Below are 23,217 nucleotides of genomic sequence, written 5' to 3' on the forward strand. Positions count from 1 at the left end.
TGTGTGACAGTAAGGGAAATGTGGGGTGGAAACTGGGGACCCGACTCAGAGTTAAAGGCCATACCAGTTTTCACAAAGCTGCCCCAACTTGTTTTGGTGTTTAAAGATCTTTCCTCTGTTCTTGTATTGTTTGAACCTATTTGGAAAACAAAACAACTATCCAGAGGAAAAGTGATTTTTTTTTTTTTTAAAGAGAGAAGGATGATGAAGAAGAGGAATTTTTGTTTTGTTTTGAAAATGATTGGAGAGAAAGATCATATTTTCTAGATTTGACTGATTACTGTTTTGGAGGTCACTGCCATCTTGTTCTCATTCAGAGTCTTTGCTAACTCTACGCTGAAGCAATATAATAATCTCATGAAACTGGTTTGATTGTTAATTGGTCTGTTTTTGATTGTAGAAGGGGCTAATGGCTATGTTGCCATCACTGCATGTCCTGGAAAGAACTGGGAAAACCTCCAGAACTTATGTTTCACTAAAATTTATCCTCATTTAAGTGCAATAGGAGTGTATGCACATGCATTTACATATGTGTTTGTATATTATACACGTACAAATACATACATATGCATATACAGGCACATATATGACACATATCTGTCATATAAATGATGACGATAGCATAAACTTTTCAGAAGCAAATTCATAAGGAATGAAGATATTATATGTATTGTATTCATACATTAGGTTATTCCTGTTGAATAGGTCCTTGGTTTTCCCATTGTTGGACTTGAATTCTCCTTAGAAGTTTGCATGTTTTAATCAGTTTATTCTTCTTGAGAAGCTGGATTCTGTTAATTTTGTATTTGTTTATGAATTAATTTTTGTGACAGACTCGCTAGACCATTCATGTATAAGATAAGAGTAGGTTAGCTCAGGGCTTCTTAAACTTTTTCCACTGTGATCTCTTTTTATCCAAGAAAGTTTTATATAGGGTATATAGGTTTATAAAATAGGTACATAGAGCAAACATTTATTGATAATAAATCACAAAGAAGTTTATTTTAAAACAATTCTTTGGTATACTTTTATTTTACCATTTATTAAAGATTAAAGCAAATTTGCATACTAATGAGTTAGATGTGCTTGTTTATTATTAAAGAATTAAACCTTGGTGAAATATTTGATAATTTTAATGTCTCGAAATTTTTTGCTATCCCCACATTGTTTTGTGACTCTATGCGGGATCATGACCCATAGTTTAAGGGGCTTTGGGTTAGCTTATTGTTACTTTATCTTGGATAGAAATCACAAATTATGATCAAGAATAAAAATCCTATGACGTGTTCATGGAATCCCTTTGAAATTTTGATAGGCTAGGTTATTTTCCTGATGGTTTTAAAAACTGATAAAACCCCAGTGGTTTCTCATTCTAAATCCTGGCATCCTAATGGAATGTCTGTTTCTTTTTCCCTCCCTGTTCTCTCCCTGTTGACCCCTAGGGCACCTGAGCTGCATTTCCTTCCCTCCCCGTGAAGAAGAGTTCCTCCAGTTGATGGTGAACTGCCTTCCCTGTATCTTCATCCTGGGCCAGGACTGTAATGCAAAGTGCCAGCTGCTGAACATGTTGCTGGGGGAGCGGATACTGCCCACCCCGAAGCGGGGCAGCGAGGAGGGCTGTAAGCGACGGCGCCTCCGCTTCACCAGTGGGAACCAGACACGGGTCAGCCTGGCGCTGCCCGGCCACTATGAACTAGTGCACACTCTGGCCTCGCACCAGGGCAAGTGGGAAACCGTTCCTGAGGAGGACCTGGAGGCCCACGAAGAGAGTGAGGACCCCACCCACATCTTGGCAGAGCTGGAGGTGACCATGCCCCACGTTTTACTGCAGGTAGAAGATGCTCTCACTGCTCATGTACAGACAGGCACACACACACAGAGCTCCTACAACCAGCCTTCTGGGTCTGGCTTCTTTTTTTGCTTTAATATTTAAAATTTTTTCATGTAACTTCCTTTCCAAATATATCACTTCCCCTTCTCCTATCCAGCAAAGTATTCCTTGTAACAAAAAAAAGGGATACCAAAAGCAGTTGGGCCAACATGCACAATATATCAGTGACCTCTGGCAGCATGCTGCACCTTCTTTCAGTAGCCTGGGGGGTAACGCCGCTTGTTTAACACTATTAATTAATTAATGTATTATGTGTTCTCAAAGACAGCAGTCAGAAGTTGAGGGGAATATGACCTGCTAAATAGAGGAGAATTAAATGGGTAAAGAACCTTGCTTCCATTTTGATTTCAGGATTGCTGTTATGCTAGAAGACCTCCTTTGAACTGCTTAGCCCTTTTGTGCATGTATTCTCTTTACTTTGAAATAAGAGGATGTTTTTCTGGAAACTCTGGAAGAGTAAATTTATGTGTTTTTTTGAAGAAAATGCTGTAAAATTTATTCTTAGCTACCTTTCCAGAAAGAGAGATAAGAAAGGGTGATATTGTTAATGATCACAATTAGAGCTTAAGATTGGGAGCCGGAGTTGGGAATTTTTCCTTGGAACCAATCTTGGATTACTCATGAATTACATAACTTTGACATATCCTCTTCTTTAGAAGGTGTTTTCAGAGGATAGACTTTATATAGCTATGAAGTAAGGGGGGACTATTTGAAAGAGGAGTCTTAAAATTCAGTTAAATTCAGCAGTAATTAATGTCTATTAGATGTGAGACAAAATGAAGATTGACCCAAATTCCTGCTCACAAGGAGCATATATTCAGATGCTTGGACAAGAAAAAATGCACTTGAGGCATATTGGAGGAGAGAGGGAGAACTTGCGAAATAATAATAGATATTTTGTGCAACTGGATGAGGCCAGCTGCCTTCTGAAGGGGGCACAAATCCCTGTCTGCCATGGCTTAGTCTCCAAGAGTTGCCATGTCCATTTGGGTTAGTCTGTACCTATCCCTGGTGTATTTTAAGTACCCAGACCAATATAACAGATGAGAGATTGAATGTGATGGCCTACTAAAATGCAGATTTCTATCAGGATAACTGGAATCTTGGTTTTTCCTTTCTTACCAAGTTTGTTCAAGTCACTCTTGATTTCTATGACTTATCTCTATTGACTCATGTGGTTTGTCAAATTTCATTTTTTAATAATTTTTTCAATCATTTGTATTTATTTTCTTTGCTGATTCAAAAAAAATTACAAACATTTTGTAATAAATATGTATAGTCAAGTAAATCAAATTTCTGAATTGGCCATGTCCACACACGTATATTTCATTAGTATTTCTGTTTGTCAGGAGGTGGCATATAGTTCACCATCAGTTCTCTGGAACTGTGATTTGTAATTGATCAGATCATATTTTATTTTCCAAATACATACAAAAATAATTTTCAACACTCATTTTTGTATGACTTTGTGTTCCAAATTTTTCTCCCTTCCATACTTTCCTCCTCCCCAAGTCAGCAAATAATTTTATATAGATTAAATATGTGCTATTCTTTTAAATATATTTTCACATTTGTCATGTTATGTAAAAAAGATCAAACCAAAAGGGAAAAAAACATGAGAAAGAAAAAACAAACAAACAAAAAACTGAAAATACTATGCTTTAATCCATATTCAGTCTCCATAGTTTTCTCTGGATATGAATGTTATTTTCCAACTCAAATCTATTGAAATTGTTTTGAACCACCACATTGTTGAGAAGAGCCAAGGCTATCACAGTTGATCATCACATAATCTTATTGTTACTGTGTACAATGTTCTCTTGATTCTGCTTGCTTCACTTAATATCAGTTCATGTAATCTGCTCATCATTTTTATAGAACAATAATATTCCATTACATTCATATATCATAATTTATTCAGCCATTAATTGATGGGTATCTACTTAATTTCCAGTTCCTTGCCATTACAAAAAGGGGTCCTACAAACATTTTTGCAACATGAGTCCTTTTCCCTCTTCTATGATTTCTTTGGGATGTAGACCCAGTATTGAGACTACTGAATCAAAGGGAATGTAGTTTTATAGCTCTTTGGGCATAGTTTCAAATTGCTTTTTAAAATGGTTGGATCATTTTACAATTCTACTAACAATATATTAATATCCCAGTTTTCTCATATTCCCTCCAACATTTATCATGATCTTTTCCTGTCAGTCAATCTGAGAAGTGTAAAGTAGGATTATCTTAATTTGTATTGCTCTAATCAAGTGATTCAAAGCATTTTTCATATGACTCGAAATGGCTTTAATTTTTTTCATCTGAAAATTGTGTGTTTATATCTTTTGACCATTTATCAGTTGTAGAATGACTTATATTCTTATAAATTTGAGTCAGTTCTCTATATATCTTAGAAATAAAGCCTTTGTCAGAAACACTATCTTTGAAAAATTTTTCCTAGCTTTCTGCATCCCTTCTACTCTTGGCTGTGTTGGTTTTGTTTGTGTAAAACCTTTTTATAATGTAATCAAAATTATCTATTTTGCATTTCACAATGCAAAATTCCTCTGGTTCTTCTTTGGCCATAAATTCCTCCCTTCTCCACAGGTCTGATAGGTACTCTTTTCCTTGCTCTCCTAAATTTGCTTATAATATCATCCTTTATGTCCAAATCATGAACTCATTTTGACCTTATCTTGGTATAATAGGATGTTAGATGTTGGCCGGTGGCTAGTTTCTGCCACACTATTTTCCAATCTTCCCAGCAATTTGTGTCACATAGTGAGTTGTTATCCCAAAAGCTGGAGTCTTTGGTTTCTCAAACAATAGATTTCTGCCATTATTGACTGTTGTGTCTTGTATACTTAACCTATTCCAGTGATCCACTATTTTTCTTAGCCAATGCAAAATTGCATACAAAATGGTTTTGATGACCACCGCTTTATAATATAATTTTAGGTCTGCTATGGTTAGGCTACTTTCCTTTGTATTTTCCCCCATTAATTCCCTTCATTTTCTTGACCTTTTGTTCTTCCAGCTGTATTTTGTTATTATTTTTTCTAGCTCTATAAAGTAATTTTTTTTGGCAGTTTGATTGGTATGGCACTGAATAAGCAGATTAATTTGGGTAGAATTGTCATTTGTATTATATTAGCTTGGACTAACCATGAGCAATTGATATTCTTCCAGTTGTTTAGATCTAACTTTATTTGTGTGAAAAGTGTTTTGTAATTGTGTTCATGTAGTTCCTGGCTTTGTCTTGTTGATATTGTTTACAGTTATTTTATATTCTACATATATGTGTATATATTATATTGTTATTTTAACTGGGATTTCTCTTTCTATCTCTTAATGCTGAGCTTTCTTGGTAACATATAGAAATGCTGATGATTTATATGGGTTTATTTTATAAAATGCAACATTGCTAAAGTTGTTTCTAAAGTTGCTTCTCTAGGATTCTCTAAAATGCCATCATATCATCCTCAAAGAGTAATAATTTTGTTTCCTCATTACTTACTCTAATCCCTTCAATTTCTTTTTCTTTTATTGCTAAAGCTCATTTCTAGTAAAATATCAAATAATTGTGGTGATACTGGGCAACCTTGTTTTACCTCTGATCTTTTTGGGAATGCTTCTAATTGATCAGAATTCTTAAGTTATTCAGAGGGATTTATCTTTACATTGTTATTATTGCATAAATTATTTTCCTGCTTTTATTCATTTCTCTGAGTCAGTTTATATAAATTTTCCAGCTTTCTCTGAATCCACCCCATTCATTATCAAAATATTGTGGAATTCCATTACGTTCATGTACTATGACAACAAAAACAACAATAATTATGATTAGCACTCTTATAATTCTTTAAAGTCTGCACAGCACATTGCATTTGTTATTTCATTTGATCTTCACAACACCTTTGAGAGGTTAAGTGCTGTTGTCCTTTTTTTATAGATGAGGAGATTGAGGCTGAGGAGTAAGATGACTTGTCCAGTCAGTGAGTGTCAAGGGAAGATTTGGATTCAGATCTCCTTGACTTTTAAGTCTAGGGCTTTTTCAGTCCTACCACTTAATTGCATTCCTCAGTTGATGAGCATCTCATGAAACTTTTTTTTGCCAAGTGCTGCCTGGATATCACTTTGTTCTTCATAACTATTGATGTGGAAGATATCAGAGTGGATTCCCTTTTTTGCTGTTTGATCTGTTGACTGGCTTGGACTACTTAAATAGTTCAGATATATGTGTATCTTCTGCTTCCCCACTCCCAACCCCAAGGATGATGAATGGTTCTTAATCATTTTGTTCAGTGTTCAGGCAGCAGTTTAAATTAGACCAGTCCCTGAAGTTCAGCCTCTGCATAAGGCAGTTAACAGCCCTCTTGCACATTTCTCATGGTAGTGACAGAGATCTCTTTGTTTGGCTTAGTTATATTTAGGACAAATCAGCTCCAAATAGTTCACTTGATTTGGAAAGGGTGGCAAGTCAAGGAAACATTTGATTAAAGGAAGCCAATATTGAATAAGGGGAAATGGGATGTTCATTTTGAACTGTCAAATAATCAAAGCAGAACTTCCCACCACCCTTATCCTCTCATACAATACTCATTCTTCTAATGCCTCACTTTTAAGTCTTCATGAATTAGCAGTAAATGGTTTGTTCTAGACTAAGTCACATGACTAATTTCAGCAGTTTACTTGCAGCTATCTAATAAATTTGAATATTTTATTATATTTGTCAACGTCACTAAGTTTATATTAAATTCTTAATATTAATTAAGATAGCCTTAGCGAAAATTAATTCAGCACATTTACTTAATACCCATTACATGTTTGGAACTTGAGTAGATAGCTGAAATTAGCTATGTGAGTCTAGAATAATCTGATTATAACTATATCTGAAGTTTTTTTTTCATAATTATAACTTTTTATTGACAGAACTCATGCTTGAGTAATTTTTTACAACATTATCTGAAGTCTTTAAGACAAAAAAGAGTGACTAGGTAAACATAAAATATGGAGCAATGTATCCTTAAGGAAACTCTAGACAGGGCATTTAAGAAGTGCTCCAAGTAACTCTTAAAGAAAATTATGCAACAATTATGGATTGGCCTTGGTAGAAGGAGTTTCCTCACTGACCCTTCCCCATACTAATGAAATCACAAGCCTAGACCAAGAGAAAACCTACAAAAGAATCAATAAACAGCTAACACACACAAAAATGCAGTTGTCTTGTGTTTTATTTCAAATCCATCTGCAGTTTAACTGAGACTTCTTACTGGGAAGTTCTGTACCAGAAGGACATAAGAAAGGGGTGGGGGATTTGAAATCTTAGCTGGTGTTTGTTATCAGCAGGATGGGAAAGCACTGCAGGTGGTCTGCAACTTGGACCTGTTCATGCTTTGTTCTTCCAGTTACATCCTGGTTTACTAAGACATTTCTCTACTTGAGAAACCATTTATGAATTGCTCCATTTTGTTCCTTTTCTCATTCTCTTGTCTTAAACCATTTCCCCCCATAGTTTTCTATCTTGAATCCTCCTTCTTCTTCTCCACTCTGAGACTATTTCCTTTCGTAGTGAGATTTCAAATTAGAACTGCCTGATTTTGAGTCTTGGCTCTGCCATTTATTTGGGCAAGTCACTTAAATTTTATCTGCCTCTGTTCCCTTATCTGTAAAATGAGGATAATAACCACCCTGCTATCTCACAGGGTTATTTTAAGAAAAGTCCTTTGCAAACTGGGAAATCCTATAGAAATATGTGAAGGTGCTGGTATTATGGTTATTAAGAGAGCATGAAAGGGGGAGGACCAAAGAGTTAAGCAGAGATTATATTTGCTTGTCTGACTTGGATTTTTGACAAGCTGTTAGTTGGGATTCTTTGATCATTTCTGGGGCAGGCTTATTATGTTATTTTGGTGCATTTGCTTTAGCTGATCTTTTTTTACTTCTCTTGCCACCAACCCATTTATTGGAAGCAGATGCTTTCTGACTAGTAAGCCTGCCATGTTGACTTGGCTGTGAAGTTAAAGTGCAAGATGGGGCATATTAGGATAGTTTAAGGTGGTTCCTAAGCCAAAATATTAGAAAGATCTCAATCAGTATATTAATTTGAATTCCTGTTTACATTAATACTTTCTAATTATATGATTGTTTGGAATAAAAGTTTCTCTCTTCACTAATGTCTCTCAATGAAATTATAATTTTGCATTTCCCAGAAGTCTTTTCATGCACTAATGTCTGTCATTGGGCAACAAGAGATTATATAAGTTAACAATAGATTATTCTTTGTGGAAGAGTTATAAATATACTCTTACTGCTATTTTGTTTTTTTCTGCTAGTAGCCTCTCTGTTAGTCTTATTTTGATCATTTTTAATCCACTGCTAATCAGACAAGCTCAGGAGGTTTTATACTATAATCAGTTAAAGAGTAAATGGGGCAGGGTTGGAACTAGGAATGAGGAAGGTTATAGTATAAAGGAATGGTCTTTCTGGACAAAAGATTTTATAACATTATTATCTTCTATAAGGCTGGCATGTGGGAAAAGGATTTCTTGACTCCACGGTGCAATTTCACTACTGGGTGAAAATTACAGAGAGACATGTTTAAGCTCAATGTAAGAAAGCATTTCCTACAATTTAGGTTATCCTAAAATGTGGCTAATTACACTCTGGAAGCAGTGAATGCCTCATCTTAAATGTTAAGGCATAGGCTGGACCATCAAAAAGGTGTTGTTATTTTGGTAGATTTTTCACTAGGTAACTGCTAAAAACCTTCCCAGCTGGAAAAGTATGGGTTTCTAGAGGGTACCCCACAGTAAAAAAAATAATGTTGGAGAAATAAAGTAAGAGGAGGATATAGAGTTAAAGCTAAGAAGGAATATTACAAGAAAAAAAAGACAAAGGAAGAAATACATATGTAAGAGAGAAGAAAAGAAAAAATATTCAGAAAACATACTTATATAGAGAAACCTTGACTGTGAGAAAAAGTAGAGATGTTTTGAAAAGAGATAGGGAAGTTCAAGCATAGGCTAAATTATAGATTCTTAGAAAGCAGGCACCTGTCTTCTCTGTTTTTCTATTTCCTTCTTTCCTTCCCTCTTTTCCCCAGTGTATAACATTACTATATGACATAGTATAGTAATCTTAGTGAAATATCTTACAAAATTGACCATCTATAGGATTGAAAGAAGAATATTTTTCTTGCTTTATCACAATATTATTCTCTCTCTCTCTCTCTCTCTCTCTCTCTCTCTCTCTCTCTCTCTTTTTTTTTTTTTTTTTTTTTTGGCAAAATGTTAGTAAAACCACTATCACCTAAAGGAAAGGATAAGTTTTCCTAATATGTAAAAGCAAAGAGATTGAAATTTTAGTTTTCATTTTTAAGAGTGATTCTTCTAAAAGATAAACTAAAGAAAGATTTCAATTAATCCAAACCTGCTTGTATGTCCAGTCTCCTTTTGCTACTAATACATTTGTTTTTCTCTCTTAATACTAAGTTCATATCATTCTACATCAGCTTTCTTTTCACCTTTTTGGGGGGGCTGGATCAGTTAAATAGTAGATACCTGCTAGAATCTTGGTATGCAGTACATGTACTTATAGACCGTAGAACCCCTACGCGGGGATCATAAGGTATTAAAGATGCTGTTTTCTCTTTGACTTCCTTTCCTGATTTGCTGGACTCCAAAAAGGAGAAGCCGAAGAGAATGGAGTCTTATTTTATAGGGATGTACTTTGCAGTAATGGTGGCCAACTTATAACTTTTTCATAGATTGTCTTTAAAGATGTTATAAAAAGTAATTTTCCCCAGTATCTCACATCCATTCCCATGTACAGCAATTCACCTTCTTTGAAACATCTCCTTTTTTTCAAACTTGAAGCTTACTTACATTTTTCTCTTGTTCTTTTCTCAAAATAATGAATAAATGAATGATTAAAGCATTTTAAAAGTACTTACTATTATGTACAACACTGTGCTAAGTACTAGACATACAAATAGAAAAATAAGCCCATTGCCTGCCTTCAAGGAAGTACCATTTTAATGGGAAATCAACACAGGGAAAGGCTCAACTGAAAGTCAGATGGAAAGGTCCCTTGATCCTTAGAGTACAGCAACAAAAGAGATGGTAATGCTATGGATATAGTGATGTCAAGATGAAGAATATTGATGATAATAACAAGAGCTAACATTTATATAGAGCTATAAAGTTTACAGAGTGTTTTACCTATGTTAAGAGTGTTAGGATTCATGGGATCTCCAAATGGGATTCTGGAACAGTATCATGGGTGTGTCAAAAGAATTTGGAAGCTTAATTTTTAAGCTAAGAGGCAAAGTTTTATTATAATTTTAATGTCAGTTAAAACAGATTAAATTTCAAAAGAGGAAGATAGCAGAGAGAAAAGAGAAAACAGGTAAATTTATAGGGAAAACTGATAGAGGTGGAATTGGGGAGTGCAGAACAAAGAATAAAGCAGGATAAGTGACATCATGGGATTGGGGCTCCACATGATTGGTGGGAAATTTCTAATGGGAGCTAACAATAACCCCTTTTTTTCTTTCATGAAACTAAGAAGTTCTCTTTATTTGAGTCCAGGTGTAACATAGCCACCCAGGCTTTTGGATAGCAAACCAGAGGTCCTTGAAGGATAGTTTAGTGTCCAAACTCCCTGACTTTCACACACATTTTTCAAGTTTGTGCTACATCATTCCCAATAGCTACACTCCCCTCAAGGCTCATGGCCTAGTTTTTCTTTCCTCTTTTTTTTTTTTTGAGAAAGTTTTGGGGTTTCTTATATTATTAGGGTTTCTACTATGTTGGAATACACGGGAGCCACTTGACAGTGGCTGCTGGAGATCCAACCCAAACCTGTATAATGGATCCCCTCTTGTGAGAGGATGATACAAGGAGACTGAGAGGCAGTTGCTGTTTTCTGACCTCTTTACTGAGAGACCTTTGCATTGTCTGACCTCTCTCCTCTTCCCTCTGCCTCCAATTTATTTCATTCCCAGGCTGCAACACCTGTGTCAGCAAAGGCTGCCCTGCAGCTCCTTCAGATGCTATGATCCACAGCTGTGGAGGCTCTCGAAGAATCGAAGAATTAACCTGTCCCTTAACAATTCCCTGTTTTTTGTTTTTTGCTGTTATTCCCCCTTCCCTCTCCCCCTCCTCCCCCCAGCATGGTCAGCACACAGGAATGCAAGCAGCACTATTGCTTCTGGATGGTTGTAGCAGGTGTTGATCTTATCATGGAGGCAAACTTTCAAACGGAGGAGAGGATTGTAGTCAGAACAAGCATTTCAGTCTCTCATCAGTCTCCAGCTTGACCCTTTGATGTGTTGGCCCACTTAATCACCCCAACTAAAACAGTCTTATCAGGGCTCTTCTTCCCTTTCCTTCCCTGAGGGTTACCGAAGGAATTCTGGAAGGATCTTTCTCGCGAACAGCTCTGGAACACTGCTGGTTCTTCTTGTAATTCTTATGCTTATGCCCCACGTTGGGCCCCATAATGTTATGTTCTGACTAGCTTTCTGGAGGGCCTAAGGACCAGCTTTGGTCTCAGCAAAATAATCACCACAAGAATAGGCAGGAATAAAGTCCAAGTCTTTATTGTGCCCTTCATAGTCTGTGTCTGTCATAGTCTGACCCAGTCTCCTCTGCCAGTCTGCTGATCTCCTCCATAGTGCAGGAGGCAGGAGAGCCACCTCGAGGCTGGTCAAAGATAGAATGTCTGTGGCTGACTTTGTTCTCAGTTTAAATACCCTAATACAATTACATCAACTGAAGAACCATTATATCACCATGCTAAGTATATGTAAACTAGATAACCATCGTCTCATCAATTCCTCTGAGTTAACACCTTGTTTCAAATATACTTCTCCAAAGTTCTGCCCTTTACACTACTATATCAAGAACATTTGATCTTCACAACAACCTTGTGAAGTAGTGGCTGTTATTATCATTTTAAAAGGAAGAAGCTGACTCACAGAGCTTACGGAACTAGCTTCAGACTTATACAGGTAGGAAATGTCTGAGGCAGGATTCAGACTCTGGTATCCTGGACTCCTTGATATACTCTGCTGCCTGATCCTTCAAGATTCACTGGATCTTATAATTCAGAAAAACTTGTTATTGGTGCTGGGAAATGATGGGGTGATTTTGTTATTATGGGTGTCCATTTCTTTTAAAATAATTAGCATAAAGTAATGTGTAATTCTCTGCCCAAAAGAATGCTTGTCTTCCTCCCTGTTAAGTAACTCTATAGAGCAGAACTTATAAGAGATACTGCTTTTTCAAATAGCTGGCAATTATGAGCTCTGTCCAACACCTTTGCATTTGGGTGTTACAAATGTCTATCTGCTTGCATAATGATTTTTATAAAATGCTGAATACTTGACACTTTTACAGATCTTATTTGTGTCCTTCTTTCTGGATTTACATAATTGACTTTTTCCATCACAGGGAGAAAAACTGGCTGTCAGTTCTTTGTGGGCTCTTGGTTGTCTTATGAAGATCTTGGTAAATTATGAATTGAATTAGACAAAAGAAGCCTTTAGTGGGAGTTTTCCAAAGTAATCTTCTCAGGAAGGATTTGTATTAGGAAATGCATATCATTTTTGGGAAAGTACATGGAAAGAGACACTGGTCAGCTACATAAGTAAGACCTAACAAGAGTCAAAGTGTTTTTCTTAAGAGGCTTACAGTTAGCAGATATGGAAGTGGTATTTAAGTGTTGTAGGTAAGTTATAGGAATGAACCAAGTAAAGATTCTTATAATTTCAAATAAATATCAGGGATCACCATTTCACTATATACTTGTAGCAGGTGGAAGGTAGGAGGAGAGTTGGGGTAGAAGGAAACTAGAAATGAGATTGAGAGAGATCAAGTTAAGAAATTGCTCAGGATGAGAGCTGTGCCCTAACAACATTACTTCTACAGATTGGTTATTGTCCCAAGCCTTCAGAAACATTCATAATTCCAAGATATCTGTCATCTACCCACCTCAATCTGAGTCAGTAGGTATCTTCTGTTTATATCATCAGTTAACATAATTACCTTCAATTATATGACTGGTGTCCTAGACAAGAAAACATATGATTGGGATTCTATAAAAGCTGGTGCTTTAAAAAAAAGACACACAATAGTAATTTTTTTCTCATTATTAAAAATGTCCTGTGTCATATTTCTCTTTTTTTCACTTCACTTTGAGGGACAGCTAGGTGGTGCAGTGGATAGAGCTCTAGCCCTGAAGTCAGGAGGACCTGAGTTCAAATCTGCTCTCAGAAACTTAACACTTCCTACTGTGTGACCCTGGGCAAGTCACTTAATCCCAATTGCCTCAGGGAAAAAAAAAGTGAAGTTTGAAGTTTTCTGAATTGTATTTGGCTTATCAGGGTAGGCCTGCCAACAACATTTATAGTTCCATAGCAGCTCCAATAACCTGGGAATTGATTTATCTGTGGGATTAAGAAGGTGAGTTTTAAAAACAATCTTTTCAGGGAATTTGGTTATGACTGTAAATGAAGACTAGAAGATAACCTTATGATACCCTGAATATTGTTTTTCTCTGATCAGGCTAAAGATAAAATCTTTTACTTAATTCTGCTGTTTCATTTGTTTGGACAGAGTACAAATACTAATTTCAGATAAAGAGGGATCTTCTGAATTGATGGGATATGTCAATCTATACATTCTGTTTGGAAGATTAATAGGAAAGAAAGGTTTTAAGATCATATTCCTTTCTCATCTGGACCATCACATAGCCTCGTACCTCTCTGGCTCACTTCTGACTGTATTAATTATTATTTTTCACTCCCGGTCTCCTGGAGACAGCTCTGGCTTCCCCTTTTGTTTACAGCTATTGGCATGAGTCATCCCTTCATGGTGAATATTGCAGAATCACATATCCCATTCCAATCTAATTTGTAAACTTGCCAAGTCAATGCCAGCAGTATGCCTTGTTTTTTGACTTTCATGATAGTCAGAGCAGACAAACTTCACTAAATTAATTTAGGGACTAAGGAGGTAAGAAGGAAATTAAATAACAACCGTTTCCTATACCTTTTGTTACATACTGGATGTGTTTTGAAAGACTTATTAACCTGTACCAAATGATTTAGCCTAGAGGTCACCTGGGGAATTTAGAAATTTCTCTGAGCCCATTTTATGATGAATTTGCACACATGTGGGTATTCAATTAATTTGTTTTGAAGAATTTCTATTCGGAAGATAAAATTTCTGATTCTGATTTACATATACACATATGGTATATGTATATCTTATGAGAAATCTGTAGAAATCGAGAAATTTGTTTTTTTTTTTTTTTCTTTTTTAACTTAGGGTTTTTAATCTTCCCTCCTTTACTTCTGCATTTACCTTGGAAAATATCCCAGTTTGACTCCTATGTGGAAATTCATTTTATTTCTAAACATATAGGGTTTCTTCCCAGGGCATTTATGTATTTGCCCCTTTTTACTATCATTTGAATTTCTTTTACTGAAGCAAATTCGGCACTATTTCAACTCAGGGTGTTGAAAATGGATTTGCACTAAACAAAAGGAAGAAGTGTCAGAATAAGTCTTTTAAGCAGAATAGCATTAATGCATTTTGTGATACATATGGGTCAGCCAGTCTCATTTTGGCATGGCAATGTTGGGTGAAGAGTTGGTGGATTTGTGCTGTTTGGCCCTAGATTCCAAACACTGAGATTGCCAGAGCACATTTCAGCATAAGGAAACTTAGTCAAAATGGCAAGTTGAATAAAACTACCAATTTGAGAACTGAAATAAATTTGCTTGAAGCTTCTTTGGGGTGAACAGAAGGCGAAGACCTTTAGGTTTTATGTGGGGTGAGAAAGATTGCAAAAATTCCAAAGTACCTGTTACATGGAAAGAAGAATGAATGAAAACAATAGCGTGGCATTTCTCCTTGTTAGCAGTCCAGAAAAGAAGCACAAACTTAGGAATAGAGACTTATTTAAGGGGTAGAGGAATAGGAAGTTAAGTCAAAAATATTTACTGCCCAAATAAAGTAAGGGAGAGATACAGTATCTGTCTGAAAGAGAGAGAATATTTGTCTTTGCAAATCCACTTTTATTTGAAATCCAGATATTTAATAACTGCTAGGGATGTGAAGTTTGGACAGTTCATTTCAGACATTGTGATACGCAAGTTTGCAAACCTTGGAAACTTCATGAGCATTACAGTGGGCATCACATTCCGTTGTATGTATGATACAGCCTCCCAAGTTAATGCTCCATAGCTGGAACTTGCCCTTGGCAAGGACTTTGGAAGAATCCTAGGGAATTCAGTCAGCTGTGAAGGAGACAGGAGCTTTGAGATACTAGCAAGAGTAGGAGAATCTGGAACTACCCCAGATAGTCTTTGAAAGTCCTCATAGATGCCTCATTCATCTTTCTGCTTGGCGTCATCTCAGAGTAAAAATAAGAAGCTTGGGTTGAATCTGCTGAAGTTTGAAGTTACCCATAAACTTCCAAAAGAGGCTGGTTTTAATTTCTATAACAAATGCCAAGATCTGTCTGCCTGAGAATTTTCTTTCTTACCTGTCTTTCATCCTGTCCTTTGTGCAGTCTTTTCTTCTTCCTTCAGCCTCATTTGACAGCTGAGGGCACCAGTGGTAGATTAAGTAGGTAGGAGAATTAGAGATTAAATGCTATTTTAGCCTAAAGTGACCAAAGGGGCCTTCTCTCTCCATTTCATCCTGCTTTTTGTTGTTGTTATTTAAACTCTTGATGTGAATGGATACCTAAATGGGCTGTACCAAAAACTGTTCTTACTAGAAGAATGAAGTGAAAAATTGACAGACCGTAAGTTTAGGGCAGCCGGATTCTCGCTTTGGGTTAGGGACATAATTAGGAATAGAGTAGTGTTGATCTGGTCCCCTTCCACTTTCCAGGAAGTAGACATTGTGGTCGTGCCATGCCGTGGATTCCATCCCCCAGTGGATACTCTGAGTGAGTTAGTGAATGGTGTCCTGCCTGTGATGATCTTTGCCATCAACAAGGATGAACTCTCAGAAGGAGATGAGGAGGAATTGAAGGACATCCGGGAACGGCTTGCTCTGCCCATATTCTTTTTCAAAGTGCCGAAACTGGGCTCTGAGCTGATTTCCCCCAACTCATCCCCCAAGAAAAGAGTGGAGACTGAAAGATCATCGCTTCACCGACAGCTGGTGAACCTGAACTACCTGAATGATAGTCACTGTAACTGTGGGACTCCCGCCTTCGATGCCAAAGTGCAGAGTGTGTTGGTGGAACAGAGTGATAAGTTGCGACAATTGAACACATTCACTCACCAGGTGCTGCAAACGCACCTTGTAGATGCAGCCACAGTTCTGAACTTGGTGCATTGCCAGTGCTTGGATATCTTTATCAACCAGGCCTTTGACATGCAGCGTGACCTGCAGATCACACCGAAGCGGCTCGAGTACACTCGGAAGAAGGAAAATGAATTGTATGAATCACTGATGAACATTGCCAACCGCAAGCAGGAGGAGATGAAGGATATGATTGTGGAGACTCTCAATATCATGAAGGAAGAACTTCTTGAAGATGCAGCCAACATGGAGTTCAAAGGTAGGTTTCCAGGTAATTGCCAGGGAATTCGGTAGGCGGCTGGGCATACTACATCTTCAGACCCTTTTGTTGGATTTGTAGAAACAAGGCATATCAATTCATCAAGTCAAAAAGGATTACTAGGACAACTTTCCCTTTCCCTTGCTTGCAGGGATCATCTTGCATTTAATAATTTAGCAAGATGAAAACGTATGCTTTCTGAATGATCTCTCCAGAAAGTTTCATAACTGTGTGAAACATAGACATATATCTGAATATTGGAAAATTCTTCTTAACATCTAGTTTTAATTTGTAATATATGCCTGTTTTTCACAGTTCTCAGTAGAAACAGAAGATAGCTGTTCACTACTCTTTACGTGTTTGAAGATTGTTATTAATTCACTGCTCTAGTATATCCCAAACTTTTATTCCTCCTGCCTTTTGACTTTCAGCTTCATACCCCATAAAGACTTCCTTAAATCCTACCTCAAGAGGGTATCTTCAGACCAGAAGTTCAGACTTCATTTCTTTTCCTATTCTTTTTGAATATTAATCAAATTGGATGACAATTCTAATTCAGTGGGATTATTAAATTTGTTAGTTATATTGGCTATTGGTTTACTATTTATGGAATGCTGGGTTGTAACCCTCAAATAACATAGGCTCTATTTAACCTTAGTTAAAGTAGAATGACACAAAATTCTACTTTGTAATATCTCTTTTGATATCATTTCAATGTAGAAAATTATTCTCATTAAATCCCTATATTGGTTAACTATTTTTGTTATAAAATATTTGTAAAGTTATTTGCAAGCCTTACAAGCACTGTGGAAGTTTTTTTATTTTTATTTATTATCATCACTCTTATTATTCTGGGACCCCAGATTACACCCTTAATTCTAGCTAGGTGTCTTGCCAACATGTCCTGTTATTAATAATAAATGTATCTTGATTGTTAAGAGAATTTGTCAAGGAAAGATGAATAATTTATTACAATCTTTTACCACTATAAGTAAATATACCTATAGGGGAAAATTTCATAGACAATATTTACCAATAATGGATCAGGGATTTTTTTGGGTATGTGGAAAATAGCATGTTATTCTTTCTGTTTCATATAGAGATACCACACTTAGACTTAAGGAATATAGATTAGCAGGCTAGGTTTCCTAAAAGACTCTTCAGAGACATAAAATAGTGGCTCTAATGAATTGCTCTTGTGGAGAAGTGCTGAGGCATGTTTGGGGATATAGGAAGGAAAGCCAAGGTGATTAATAGTAGTTTTCTAAATATTATCCCCCTTTCTTATCAAGATTCTGTCTCCTTTATTTCCTCTATAGAAAGAACTTTGAATATGTGGCCCAGTAAGAGGATATGTGATGTTCACAATTTCATAGCTTTTATTTATGTAAATAATCTTCATGCTTCATGCCTGGAGTTGTTCTGTCTATTACCCATGCGTTCTTGTAACTACTGTCAGTTATAAATTCTTTGGAACTTTTGACACAGGTGACCATTCTATTTAATATGCCCTTGTGTTTCCCCACCTGCTGACTAGCTCTCACCTTTATCTCCTATAGATGTCATCATCCCTGAGAATGGAGAGCCAGTGGGCACCAGAGAAATCAAATGTTGCATCCGTCAGATTCAGGAGCTTATCATCTCTCAGCTCAACCAGGCTGTGGCCAATAAGTTGATCAGCTCAGTGGACTACCTGCGTGAGAGCTTTGTGGGAACCCTGGAACGGTGTCTGCAGAGCCTGGAAAAGTCCCAAGATGTATCGATCCATATCACTAGTAACTATCTCAAACAGGTATCTAAAAGAATGATTTTTAAAAAGAAATATTGGTGACAAATGAAACAGCATTCACACCTAATTCCTAAACTTATAGCTATGGACTTTCTTTCCACCCAATCCATTTCCCCAGAATGACTGATGCCTTCAACTTGAGTGTCATTTTCCCCATCTATCTGTTTACCGCCTAGGGGGAAGGTCTTTATAAGCATTAAAATAGCAGAAAGGTAGAAAAGGGAAGAGCAAAGAAGCCCTGAAGCTGTCAGATCCTTTCATGAGATAATACTCTAGCATTCACCTTGATTTTATTAAAATGGCCTGAAGGACAAACTTAAGGCTTTGCATGGAAGCATGCTTTCGAAGCAAATAGCTTTATTTCCTTTTTGGAAATGGATACTTCATTCACGGAACAGTGACTTGGCAATCTGTGCTCTCTTTAGATCTTGAATGCTGCCTATCATGTTGAAGTGACATTTCACTCAGGGTCAACAGTAACCAGGATGCTGTGGGAGCAGATCAAACAGGTATGGGTGACTGATTGGATCACAGGAGCATTGACTTAAAGTTTGAACTCAGAGGTCATGTGGGCCAAAACCCCTCACTTAACAGGTAAGAAAACTAAGGCTCAGAGAGGACAAATGATCTGCTCAAATTCACTGGTAGCAATTGGTACAGCTAGGATTCAAACTAAGATCATTTTATTCCAGATCCATCTTATTGTTTAGTCATTATTCAGTCATATCTGACTCTTCGTGATCCCATTTGAGGTTTTCTTGGCAAAGATACTGGAGTGGTTTGCCATTTCCTTCTTCAGCTCATTTTACAGATGAGGGAGCAAGGCAAACAGGGGAAGTGAGTTGCCCAGGGTCATCAGGATCTCAGGCTGGATTTGAACTCAGGAAGGTGAGTCTTCCTGCCTCCAGCTCAATGCTCGATGGAGCATCTCCTGCACCTAACTGCTTTCCACTAAATGTCCTCTACTACAGGACTAAGAATTATTGGCCCAGCTCTCCAGGAACTTTCTCCACAGACCTCTACTCTTCCACATTAGATCTCCCTTTTCCACCAACTAAATGTTTCTTACCTGGACCCTGTTATATCACTTGTGATGGTGGGTGTGGTCCTTGCTATAGAATTTAGGCTAACTGAACTCCTGAAAGCCATACCTCTTGCTTCCTGCTACTGAATGGATTTTTCCTGGGACTTATGAGTTTGGAGGCTAACCTCCTACATTCTCTTAATCTTTTCTTGGTTGATGTCCCCAATGTTTATCCCAACTCTTCTATATTATAAAGATTAGAGTCCCAAATGTTATAAAATTCCTCATTTTTGGTGCCCTCTTTTATGGATATTGGGTTTTCCTGTAGTTTCTGCCTGTTATTCATTCTTGATTTCACTGATTATGTCTTGATAGATTATCCAGAGAATCACATGGGTAAGTCCTCCTGCTGTCACTCCAGAATGGAAGAAGAAGGTGGCCCAGGATGCCATTGAGAGTCTCAGTGCCTCCAAGCTGGCCAAGAGCATTTGCAGCCAGTTCCGGACCCGGCTTAATAGCTCTCATGAGGCATTTGCAGCCTCCTTGCAGCAGGTAGGCTATGGAGGAGGTGATGCAGTTGTTTCAGAGATAATGATATCTCTGTTTATCAGTCTTTGTTGACTTGACTTTGTTCTACTCAGAGATTTGTTCATTTGTTTCCTTTAAAATTATGTAAGTGTTCTGTTGATGCACTTTATAAAATATTACTCTTGCTTCTTCATTACTTTTCTAGCTTTTCAGTAGAACTCTTTCTTGTAATAAAAACAAGTTGAAGCAAAACAAGTCAATTCAATGGCTATTTATGATAGCCTGTGTTTCATTCTGCACCAATCACTTGCTATCTTTTTAATCAAGAGACAAGAAGCATGTTTCAATCCTCTGTAATCATGATTGGTCTGCTTATTTTTTACATGTGTATTTATAATGTTTTAACCCAATTCATGGGGAGGGAGAAACTCAAATGATGGCTCTTCTGAGGTTATATATAGCGAGTAGTGTCAGGAGGTCAGCAGCCTGACCCAGGAGTCAAGTATCCGGGTTTGCGTGGTTTTGTGGCCCCTGCTTGTTCTTTCAAGGGGAAGGCTTTGATCAGAGTGGCAGTTAGGTCATGGTCGTGTCTCTGCTATTAACTCTCTAGTTGGAAGCTGGTCATTCGGGTCGTCTGGAGAAAACTGAAGACCTATGGCTGAAGGTTCGCAAAGATCACGCCCCACGCTTGGCCCGCCTGTCTTTGGAGAGCCGGTCCCTGCAGGATGTCTTGTTGCATCGTGAGTCTTTGTCATTTCCCCTGAATAAGATATAAAGAGCTAATCTTGTTTGAACTCTGGCCAAATTACCAACCCCAGGGATCTCAAGGAATTCTTTCCCATTCTTGTGAATCGTAAGCCATTAATTTATTTTTAAACTACCAGTTCCTCATTTGAAAATGCCATTTGTACAATTCATAGGATAGTAATATTTTCAGATAAATCATTTCCAAAGGTCTTGGAATGACACAGTTATGTTTCTCTAATAGACCTGTTTCTCTACTAAGTAGGTACTCAGAGCCCATTGAGCTCTAGCCACTCTTCCTTTCTTTGCCTTTCAGGTAAACCTAAACTGGGCCAGGAGCTAGGCCGGGGGCAGTATGGTGTGGTGTACCTGTGTGACAACTGGGGAGGCCATTTCCCCTGTGCCCTGAAATCAGTTGTCCCTCCAGATGAGAAGCATTGGAATGATTTGGCATTGGAGTTTCATTATATGAGGTGGGTCATAGTTCTATCTATCTGGGCAAAGTTGCATAGAAGCATCCAGAGGTCTGGCATAAATTCCCTACTTAAATGTAGGAGGTGTCTGCTAGTGTCCTTTCTTTGCATTTCTTAATGCTGGGTTGTTGTAGACCAGTAGTTAAAACTGGACTCCCTCCAAGGCCAAGGCTGCTTTGGGAGCCTAAACCCTTCCTGTTCCAATTTCCTTTCCCTATCTTTCTGTGTTACCTTCCTCCTTGGTCATAGAGGCTCAGCTACTTTAAGATGCCTATCCTGGGAAGTGAGTCAGATTTCTGTCCTTTGAACCAATTTAGAGGTCCTTTCTTCCCTGAGTCCTGGCATGCCTTATAGGAATGGGGCATGTGGTTTGCATCCCAGACCCCTCTCCTTCTTACCAGGTCTCTGCCCAAGCATGAGCGTCTGGTGGATCTTCATGGTTCCGTCATCGACTACAACTACGGCGGTGGCTCCAGTATTGCAGTGCTGCTCATCATGGAGCGGCTACACCGGGATCTTTACACAGGGTTGAAGGTGAGGGCAGGGAGATAACAGAGGCTGGCCTGACTACTAAATTCACAGCTCTCCTTCTTACTCTTCTTCCCTTCTTTCTCAGAGCTCCCAGGTTTTTTACAAAATATTGTTGGTTTTCTTGATTCCCCTGTTCCAAGAGACCTCCTTGGATATTTTAACCTCAGAGATGGTTCCTGGCTATAGGGTATATGTAGTATATCAAGACTACTCCATCTATAATTTTAACTTTCAATGGTGGTAGTGAAGCTCAGACTCCTTAATGTAATATACAGGCTTCTTATAACCTTTGCTTCTAAGTCTCTTTGTTCAGTCAAAAAACATTTATTGTTTTACTACATATAAAATACTTTGCTTTGTGTTTACCCATATTTATCCACATCTAGAGATGTGGCTCTATCCACAAAACTTCTGAATGTGTATTGCCAAGAGATATTGGTAAATTCCTAATCACCCTGTCCAGTTATTCTTTCTTCAAATTGTTGATGAGCCTTTTCTTTTCAAACCTTTTTCTTTCCTTTGGCCATTTCATTTCTCTTTATGTTGTTCTTTATGGATCTCTTATAACTTTAGCTGTCGCATTTATGCAGATGATTCTCAGAACTTTTATCTTTAGTCCTGGCAGCTCTGCTGAGCTCTTGTCCTAGTTTTCCAGTGTCTGCAGGACATTTCCTCCTGGATATGTATCTGGTACTTAGTACTTTTAAGCTCAAGACTGACATCATTTTCTTCTGAAAACTAACTCCTCTTCAACTGCTGTTTCTATGTATAGCTATTATCTAAGTTCTTCAAATTCAAAACCTTAGTCATCTTTGACACCTTTCTTGCCTTTATCTTTCACATCAGGTTGTTTGTTAAGTTCCACTGAGTCTGCTGAATCAGTGTCTCTCTTATCCATCTTCATCTTTCCATTCTCAGAACTATCATTGTAGTTGAGGCCCTTGTTACATCTTATCTAAATTATTTCAGTATCCTCCTAACTGACCTTCCTATCTTCAGTCTCTCCCCTTTCCAGTGTAACATGTGTTTTTTAAAAGCAAAGCTCTGATCCTTTGACTTTCCTCAGTGAAAACAAAACCACCCTTTAATATCTCTCCATTGCCTGTTGAATAATATCTAAACTCCTCAGTTTGGCACACAGTTTGCACTTTGATTTTAACCAACCTTGCTGGTCTTCTTTCTCTGTATACCCCTGCCTTTGCCCTCTACATCAGTCAGATTAGACTTTTCACTTTTAACATAAATGTGCTTTGTTTATGCTGCTTCCTCTGTCTAAAATGCTGCTCTATCCCTCACCCTCCCAATTTCACATCTTTTTAAGGCCCATTTCAATGACCACTTCCTGATTCCCTCAGCCAGATGTTGTCTCTCTCTTCTTTGAACGCCCATCTTTGTGTCTTTTTCGTGGAATTAATCTTCTATTCTGCCTTATTTTTCAGTTATCTGTCATCCTCTTTTCTATTTTTTTTAAGCTCCTTCATAAGAGTAGGGATTACACCTTACTTTCCATATTTGTTGCTTATGTTTCTCTGCTCATAGTAGGGTGCTTAATAAATACTTGTATCATTATGGTGCTACAAACAACACAGATCTTATGGTCAAAAAAGCAAAAATCTAATTAAGGAAAAGATATACCATAGGGAAAAACAATAAA

The 23,217-nt window shown here is 37.5% G+C and overlaps 1 protein-coding gene across 1 annotated transcript in view; it reads left to right on the top strand.

Moving 5' to 3' along the window:
* DSTYK (dual serine/threonine and tyrosine protein kinase) overlaps positions 1 to 23,217 on the top strand; it is a 66,277-nt gene that overhangs the window by 29,078 nt on the left and 13,982 nt on the right. Inside the window, exons 2-9 of the mRNA XM_051998542.1 lie at positions 1,443 to 1,831; positions 15,796 to 16,474; positions 18,034 to 18,266; positions 18,689 to 18,772; positions 19,663 to 19,839; positions 20,426 to 20,555; positions 20,876 to 21,032; positions 21,434 to 21,566. Of these exons, the coding sequence (XP_051854502.1) occupies positions 1,443 to 1,831; positions 15,796 to 16,474; positions 18,034 to 18,266; positions 18,689 to 18,772; positions 19,663 to 19,839; positions 20,426 to 20,555; positions 20,876 to 21,032; positions 21,434 to 21,566 (1,982 nt within the window). The remainder of the gene's footprint in view (positions 1 to 1,442; positions 1,832 to 15,795; positions 16,475 to 18,033; positions 18,267 to 18,688; positions 18,773 to 19,662; positions 19,840 to 20,425; positions 20,556 to 20,875; positions 21,033 to 21,433; positions 21,567 to 23,217) is intronic.

This window comes from Antechinus flavipes, chromosome 4 (assembly GCF_016432865.1).
Source record: "Antechinus flavipes isolate AdamAnt ecotype Samford, QLD, Australia chromosome 4, AdamAnt_v2, whole genome shotgun sequence".
In the NCBI taxonomy this organism is placed as follows: Eukaryota; Metazoa; Chordata; class Mammalia; order Dasyuromorphia; family Dasyuridae; genus Antechinus; species Antechinus flavipes.